Source organism: Narcine bancroftii, chromosome 6 (assembly GCF_036971445.1).
Source record: "Narcine bancroftii isolate sNarBan1 chromosome 6, sNarBan1.hap1, whole genome shotgun sequence".
Classification (NCBI taxonomy): Eukaryota; Metazoa; Chordata; class Chondrichthyes; order Torpediniformes; family Narcinidae; genus Narcine; species Narcine bancroftii.
Window position 1 is genome coordinate 63,583,579 of NC_091474.1, and position 8,722 is coordinate 63,592,300.

Below are 8,722 nucleotides of genomic sequence, written 5' to 3' on the forward strand. Positions count from 1 at the left end.
AGGAGGGTGAAGAGAGTGCGCTGGGAAGGATGCCTCCTTCAATTTCACACTGCCAAATAACATGAGTTGAACTGGGCAATTTAGTGGGTCACCTGGCAGTGTTAATGCTCCGAACTGGGCAGGGCAGGGGGAGGGGGGGGGGGCTTAAAATTATCAGGGCTCTGATACTTGATAGAGGGTTGTATTAGACCCCAGCCTACTCAACCAGGTATCATTAGTCATGTTAGCGCCTGCGTACATGAGTCAGTCTGTTAGTTTTAGTGCAGTTATATTTCACAGAGCGGCTGGTGGAGCTGTCACAGGCCAGCCGGAGGGGCTGTCACAGGCGGGGCCAGAGGAGCTGTTACGGGGAGGGGGGGTGCGGAGGAGCTGTCACAAGGCGGCCAGCGGAACTGTCAGTGCGTGGCCGGCAAGGCTATCAGCACATGGCCAGTGAAGCTGTCAGTGCACGGCTGGTGGAGTTATCAGTGTGGCCAGTGGAGCTGTCACAGGGCGGCTGGTGGGGCTATCAGTGCGTACCTGTGCTTTAGATAATCTCAAGATTATTTATGCAGTAATACCTAATACAATGTAATGCGATGTAAATAGTTGTTAAGACTTTTTGACTGACTTTGGCTTGGCTTTGCGGACGAAGATTTATGGAGGGGTAATGTCCACGTCAGCTGCAGGCTTGTTTGTGGCTGACAAGTCTGATGCAGGACAGGCAGACACGGTTGCAGCGGTTGCAAGGGAAAATTGGTTGGTTGGGGTTGGGTGTTGGGTTTTTCCTCCTTTGTCTTTTGTCAGTGAGGTGGGCTCTGCGGTCTTCTTCCAAGGAGGTTGCTGCCCGCCGAACTGTGAGGCGCCAAGATGCACGGTTTGAGGCGATATCAGCCCACTGGCGGTGGGTGGTCAATGTGACCCTGAACTTGAAGCCCACTGTGGCAGATTTTCCCGCGGTCTTTATACATTGTGCACGTCTTATTCAATTGTATGTTTTTTTCCCCCGTGGAGTTTTATAGATTGAGCACGTATGTGCTTTATTCCCACTACGATTTCACTGCCCTGTGGGTACATAATATGTCACTTGGGACATCACCACTGGAGATTGGGCCCCCCCCTTTAGATCCATGATATCCACATGGTCTAATGTGAACGGCTCACCCAGTAATGCAACACGGGTTATTTACTCACCTATTTAGTGCAACTCAAAACATCACGCAAACTTGTCACCCCTCCATGGACTCCATCTACATCTCATGATACATCTCAGGCAGCCAACACACTAGCCCCTTTCACACTGGCTGCCTGAGATGTATCATGAGATGTAGATGGAGTCCATGGAGCAGTGGCAAGTTTGCAAGATGTTCTGAGTTGCACTCACCAACTCTTGCAGCTTCATCCAACCAGAAGCAGCTCCTTCCTGTCCACACTGGGGAGAACCCAGCAGGTCTGCTCCTGATGGTGCCCCTGTGGAAGTTGTTGAGGAAAGTGGGGACATGCTGAATTTCCTTGGTCTTCTGAGAAAGTAGTGCCTTCTCCTGACCATCTTGCAGAGGAGCTTGTCCCAGGTCAGGTCACGGGAGATGTTTGATCCTGAGAACTTGAAGCTGTTTACTCTTTCGCCCAGCATTAATGTGGACAGGGAGTGGACTCTGCCCCATCTCCTGAAGTCAGTGATCATCTCCTTCATCTCATTGATGCTGGAAAAGGGGTTGGCAGTGTAATCCCTCTTTCTCCATCCAAGTCTCCTGATCAGCCATTGACAACACATCACATTTTGGAGTGAACATCTCTCCCATGAACAACCATAGCCCTGAGGCCCTCTCCAAGTCCTCCCCTCATCCCCTGCCCTCTCTCCCTCTATATCCCTAATTTCACCTCCCCGAGACCCTCTCCTCACCTCCCTCTCCCACTCTGTTCTCCCCTTCTCCAAGATCCCCTGCCTCCTCTCCCACTGAAGAACTTTGTTTCAAGGGTCTCATTTTTGAAACCATGACTCTGCTTCTCCATCCATGGACCATGGTCCCCACCATGGGCAGAGCCTGTCCCTCTCAGTGGGACTCAGGTTCAATCCCCACCTCCACCACTGCAGACCCTGCTTCACCATGCCATCTGATTGGACAGTGGCTCACTGTTCTGTCAGATTGGACAGCATCACTGAACAATCCAACTGCACTACGCGTCACCATTCTATTCTGATTGGACAGTCCCTTATGTGGCATCTGTTTGGATGATAGTTCACCATTCTGACTGTTTGGACGGTGCTTTACTGTGCAATCTGACTGGATGTGCCTCACTGTTCTGTATGATTGGACAGTGCCTTATGTGCCATCTGATTGGTCAGTAGTTCGTCTGATTGGAATGCTGCCTCACTATGCAATCTGACTGGATGTGCTTCATCATTACTTGATTGGATGGTACCTTATTGTTCCATCTGATTGGACGGTGCCTCACTAAGCTGTCTGATTGGACAGACCCTCGGATCCCTTGGGATGCCATTGGCAGCATCCCATGGATGAAGTGCCTTGTTCAGCACAGTGTCCTCTTATCTTGGCTCTCCCAGCACCAGTGATCTGGGTTCAAACTCGCCACTGTGTGTAAGAAGTTTTTATGTTCTCCCCGTGACCATGTGGGTTTCCTCCGGGTGCTCTGGTTTCCACCCAACCTCCAAAAACATACAAGTAAATAGGTCAATTTGTCACACAGATATATTTGGGTGGCTTTTTAATACATACAAAAAATGTCCCTTCGACCCTCCAAATGCATGCTAGCCAGCAAAGATCACCTCTGAGGAACTTTAGAGACCAGAGTTATAGAGATGGAGTTAATGTCTGGGTCAGGAACCAATCTGTAGTCCAGGGTTTGGTCCAGTCCATGGGTCAGAGCCCAGGGCTTTGTCTAGGAATCGGAATCTAGTCCATGAGTTGGGGCCCGGTCCAGTCCAATCAGTGGGTCAGGGGCTGGAATGTGGATTTAGATCTAGTTTGGTCTGTGGGTCAGGTCAGGTACATGTATCCGGTCTGTGGGTCCAGTTCAGAACACAGGATCAGGTCAATGGTCTGGTCTAGTCCATGGTCTTATCCGGGGTTTGGGGGTCTGGTCCATGGCTTGGAATCTGGTCTAGATGTCAGAGTCTGGTCTGGGTGTTAGGATCTGGTCCATATATCAGAATTCACTCTGGAGGTCAGGATCCAGTCCATGATCTGGTCCGTCCATGGGTGTGGTCTGGTCTGGAGCACAGCATCTGATATGTGGTTGAGGTCCATGGTCTAGTCCATACGCGAGTCAATTGCAGTCCAGATGTCAGGGTCCAAACCAGGTGTCAAGATCCAGTCGATCCTCCAATCCTTTCATGGGTCTGATCTGGTCGGGGTGTCAGGCCCCAGTTCTTGATCCAATTTGAGGGTATGATCTGGTCTGAGAGCCACAGGCTGGGTGGATCTTGGGCGGTGGGATGGGTGGGTTTCCTGGTGCAGTGTGGGCCGCTTCACACAGCCCAGCCCAGTGTTGCACTGTACCTCCACCTTGATGTTCATTCTTTGCCTGTCCATTGCTGGAAACCTCCAGCTAAATTCTGGACGCTAAACACAGAAAAATACAGAGAACAGAATTGCCCTGGGACCAGTGAGTTCAGAGTCCCAACCCACCCAACCACTGTCCATACCCCCTACTCAGGAAGGAGATACATGGGGGGGGGGGGGGGAGATTTCCCACACCCCAAGTTCCTTTCCCCTCTGATCAGTCTCCTGAATGAACCTCACCCTGGTGAAATGATGCCGCCTTCTGTCTGCACCAACCAATCTCTCTGTATCTCTGCACTTCTGCACAGGTCCTTGCTTGTGATACAATGTAAAAGATGTATGCTGGTCTGCTCGTTAAACAACCTCTCTCACTATTTCTTGGTAGATTTGACTGTGAACCTGACCCTGGGATTATGTTACAGGATGGCTAGGAGCTTCCTCCTGGGTCTGACCCATGCCCTGGGAATGAGGGACTGGATGGTGTAGAGGGAGCTTCTCCCTGCTCTTATCCATGCCCCATGAGTGTATGACAGGACGGTATAGAGGGAGAATCCCCCTGGGTCTGACCCATGCCCTGGGAGTTCCCAACCCTCAGTCCACCCACCTGGTGTAGCCCAACGTCTGGGCAATTTTGACGGCACAAGCTCCTCTGAGGCCTTTTTGACAGTGAAACACAAGGGACGAGGTCTCCTTTGGCTTCTCGATGCCAAACTGTTCCTGGAACTTGTCAGGGTCAAGGGTGAGTTTCTCCTCCACCGAGTTCACTGTGGGAGAGAAAGAGAGAGGGGAGAGTGGGGGTGAACCCTGTAACCAACAGCAGGGACCAGGCAGGTGGAATCAGAACAGAGCGAGCGTGCACCTGGAATATTGATGGATCCGACAATCGTCCCTTTCTCTAGCTCCCCAGGAGAACGGACGTCAATGATCAGCACCTTGTTGTCCATCATCATCTTCTTCAGCTCCTCACATGTGATCTCAGGCACTGGGCAGAGAAAGCAGGTATCAGAGGGGGATGGGGTATCAAGAATCAGTGGTATTAGAAGGAGTGGAGGTTATTGGGGTGGGGCTATTGGAGGCAGGGGGTATCAGCGGGGGCAGGGGGCATCAGCGGGGGCAGGGGGCATCAGCGGGGGCAGGGGGCATCAGCGGGGGCAGGGGGCATCAGCGGGGGCAGGGGGCATCAGCGGGGGCAGGGGGCATCAGCGGGGGCAGGGGGCATCAGCGGGGGCAGGGGGCATCAGCGGGGGCAGGGGGCATCAGCGGGGGCAGGGGGCATCAGCGGGGGCAGGGGGCAGGGCATCAGCGGGGGCAGGGGGCATCAGCGGGGGCAGGGGGCATCAGCGGGGGCAGGGGGCATCAGCGGGGGCAGGGGGCATCAGCGGGGGCAGGGGGCATCAGCGGGGGCAGGGGGCATCAGCGGGGGCAGGGGGCATCAGCGGGGGCAGGGGGCATCAGCGGGGGCAGGGGGCATCAGCGGGGGCAGGGGGCATCAGCGGGGGCAGGGGGCATCAGCGGGGGCAGGGGGCATCAGCGGGGGCAGGGGGCATCAGCGGGGGCAGGGGGCATCAGCGGGGGCAGGGGGCATCAGCGGGGGCAGGGGGCATCAGCGGGGGCAGGGGGCATCAGCGGGGGCAGGGGGCATCAGCGGGGGCAGGGGGCATCAGCGGGGGCAGGGGGCATCAGCGGGGGCAGGGGGCATCAGCGGGGGCAGGGGGCATCAGCGGGGGCAGGGGGCATCAGCGGGGGCAGGGGGCATCAGCGGGGGCAGGGGGCATCAGCGGGGGCAGGGGGCATCAGCGGGGGCAGGGGGCATCAGCGGGGGCAGGGGGCATCAGCGGGGGCAGGGGGCATCAGCGGGGGCAGGGGGCATCAGCGGGGGCAGGGGGCATCAGCGGGGGCAGGGGGCATCAGCGGGGGCAGGGGGCATCAGCGGGGGCAGGGGGCATCAGCGGGGGCAGGGGGCATCAGCGGGGGCAGGGGGCATCAGCGGGGGCAGGGGGCATCAGCGGGGGCAGGGGGCATCAGCGGGGGCAGGGGGCATCAGCGGGGGCAGGGGGCATCAGCGGGGGCAGGGGGCATCAGCGGGGGCAGGGGGCATCAGCGGGGGCAGGGGGCATCAGCGGGGGCAGGGGGCATCAGCGGGGGCAGGGGGCATCAGCGGGGGCAGGGGGCATCAGCGGGGGCAGGGGGCATCAGCGGGGGCAGGGGGCATCAGCGGGGGCAGGGGGCATCAGCGGGGGCAGGGGGCATCAGCGGGGGCAGGGGGCATCAGCGGGGGCAGGGGGCATCAGCGGGGGCAGGGGGCATCAGCGGGGGCAGGGGGCATCAGCGGGGGCAGGGGGCATCAGCGGGGGCAGGGGGCATCAGCGGGGGCAGGGGGCATCAGCGGGGGCAGGGGTATCAGCGGGGGCAGGGGTATCAGCGGGGGCAGGGGTATCAGCGGGGGCAGGGGTATCAGCGGGGGCAGGGGTATCAGCGGGGGCAGGGGTATCAGCGGGGGCAGGGGGTATCAGCGGGGGCAGGGGGTATCAGCGGGGGCAGGGGGTATCAGCGGGGGCAGGGGTATCAGCGGGGGCAGGGGGTATCAGGGAGTATTTGGGGGCAGGGGATATCAGAGGAGATGGGGGTATCAGAGGGAGCAGGGAGGGGATACCAGTGGGGACAGGGGAAGGGGAAATCAGTGGGGACAGGGGAGGGGGAAATCAGTGGGGACAGGGGAGGGGGAATCAGTGGGGACAGGGAGGGGGAATCAGTGGGGATGGGAGGGGGAATCAGTGGGGATGGGAGGGGGCATGTGGGGGGAAGGGGAGGAGGAGGGGGAAGGGGAGGAGGAGGAAGAAGGGAGGGGGAGGAGGAGGAAGAAGGGAGGGGGAGGAGGAGGAAGAAGGGAGGGGGAGGAAGAAGGGAGGGGGAGGAAGAAGGGAGGGGGAGGAAGAAGGGAGGGGGAGGAAGAAGGGAGGGGGAGGAAGAAGGGATGGGGAAGGGTTGGGATGGGAGAGGAGAGGGGAAGAAATGGAGGAGGGGGAAAGGGAGGGGAGAAGGGGAGCATAGGTGGAAGGGAAGAGTGCTTGAGGAGAGGAGGTAGTGGTCTGAAGGGGCATGGGAGGAAAAAAGGTTCCCTCTCCACACTCTCTCCTACCCTACACTCTCCCTTGCTCCACACCCTCCCCTCCCCTCCCCTCCCCCCCCACTCTTCCTCTCCCCACACCCTCTCCTCCCCCACTCTCCCCGCTCCACTTTTCCCCTCCCCCACACTCCCCCCTCCCCCACACCCTGCTCCACACTCTTCCCCTCCCCACTTTTCCCTGCCACGCTCTCCCCTGCCCCACACTCTTCCCTTCCCCACTCTCCCCTGCTCCACACCCTCACCTCCCCTACACTCTCCCCGCTCCACACCCTCACCTCCCCTACACTCTCTCCTCCCCCACACTCTCCCTTGCTCCACACCCTCACCTCCCCTACACTCTCCCCTGCTCTCTCCCCTGCTCCACACCCTCTCCTCCCCCACACTTTCCTCTGCCCCACTCTCCCTTGCATCCCCTGCTCCACACCCGCTCCTGCCCCACACTCTCTCCCTGCTCAACACCCTCCCCTTCTATCCACTCTCCCCTCCGCACTCTCACCTGTTCCACTCATCCTCGACACTGTTCCAAAGAGGAATGCAAGCTCGCAGGTATCACAGCAACACTGACGGCAACACACACCCAGTAAAGCCCGTAAATCCGGTTGCGCAAGAAAATAGAGCTTCAATTATCGTGATAGGCAGGGCAGTGGTGACAGGAGAGGGTTACATAGACAGGGAGGGGTGTGGGGACCGGAAGGGGTTACATAGACAGGGAGGGGTGTGGGGTCAGATGAGGGTTACAGAGACAGGGAGGCATGTGTGGACAAGAGGGGGTTACAGAGATCAGGAGGGGTGTGGGGACAGGTGAGGGTTAAAGAGATCGGGAGGGGTGTGGGGACAGGAGGGGGTTACAGACACAGGGAGGGGTGTGGGGACAGGAGGGGGTTACAGACACAGGGAGGGGTGTGGGGACAGGAGAGGGTTACATAGACAGGGAGGGATGTGGGGGACAGTGATTGGGCATCCGAGGGGATTGTTATGTTTGTTCCTTGAAAAACAACCTCACGTGATTTTAACATGTGAAGAACTTTTTTTCGAACTGCTTAATCCAACAAAACACTCTGCTGCAGTCCACAGAGATAGGGAGATATATAGGGATGGGAGAAGGTAATGATGAATGGGAGGGATTTAGGGACCTGGAGGGGGTTACAGAGATAGAGAGGGGTGTTAGGAATTAAAGTACCTTTAAAGAAATTGCTCGAGACAAAAATTGAGAACAAAGAACATTTATTACTACAACAATGCAAAGTTGGGTGCTTCCCCTTACCCTGGGAATACACACATACACTGGGGCTCACCCAACTTTTATACAGTTGATTTCAGTGTAGGAATACCCTCCCCCTTACATTCTTCTGCCTCCTGCTGGAGAGGTTTGGCATTAGGCAATCCTGCCTGCCTACGTGCAATTTCAGTATACTTGGAGAACCAGGGGGGGGTATCCTGTCGGTGTCCCTTCATGTCATTGTCCTTATTCACACCTTCCTGATTCTCGGGGCTACAGTCTCTTGATATGCAGAGTTGACTCATTCTATCTAGGGTTGGCTAATTTCATATGTATAAATCTGTGTATGGTTAGCTAATTAGAAATGTATGACTTGGTACTTCTGTCCAGGGCTAGGAGACCCTTATCTGATCCAGACTACCTCAACTTCCTACATTCTATTGTACCTTACCATTCCTTATCTTAGTCCTATGGTCTTGTCACAAAGACTAGAAGATTCTTATGTTAATCGTGCTGACTCTGCTTTCCTGCATCCTAAGCCCCAAACTTATCCTGTTTGAACTGGTTTCAGCCATTTTACTGATGAACTTTAGTTTCTTCCATGTTCATAATTTTAGATCAATTTTCCCATCTCTCACAATCCTCACTTTTCTTTTAGATCAGTAATACTGATCTTTCACCATGATCAGTGTTACTGATCTTTGGTTACTAGTGTCAGTGTGACTGATCCCCCCCCCCCCTCTCCTCACTTTTCTTTTAGATCAGTAACACTGATCTTTCAAGTGTAAGGTGTAGTTTTACCCAGCTGGTCAATAACCGAATTGTAATGTCTGTGTAAAGTCTTTAGGTAGGGGAGCACCATGAAGGTCAGGG

At 56.5% G+C, this 8,722-nt stretch overlaps 1 protein-coding gene across 1 annotated transcript; it reads right to left on the bottom strand.

The window, feature by feature from the left end:
* Positions 1–2,672: 2,672 nt before the first annotated feature.
* On the bottom strand, positions 2,673–7,383 carry LOC138737517 (thiosulfate:glutathione sulfurtransferase-like). The gene is made up of 4 exons (XM_069888202.1): positions 7,127–7,383; positions 4,363–4,485; positions 4,108–4,267; positions 2,673–3,563 (listed from the first exon to the last, which is right to left on the bottom strand). Exons 1-4 carry the CDS (start codon positions 7,137–7,139, stop codon positions 3,515–3,517), a joined length of 345 nt encoding a protein of 114 aa, XP_069744303.1. The 5' UTR covers positions 7,140–7,383; the 3' UTR covers positions 2,673–3,514.
* Positions 7,384–8,722: the final 1,339 nt, after the last annotated feature.

Coding starts and splice junctions, on each gene's coding strand:
- LOC138737517 (XM_069888202.1), bottom strand. Junction 4,268..4,362: donor CGGATCCATCAATATTCCAG/GTGCACGCTCGC, acceptor TCTCTCCCACAG/TGAACTCGGTGGAGGAGAAA. Junction 3,564..4,107: donor CAGACGTTGGGCTACACCAG/GTGGGTGGACTG, acceptor TTCTGTGTTTAG/CGTCCAGAATTTAGCTGGAG.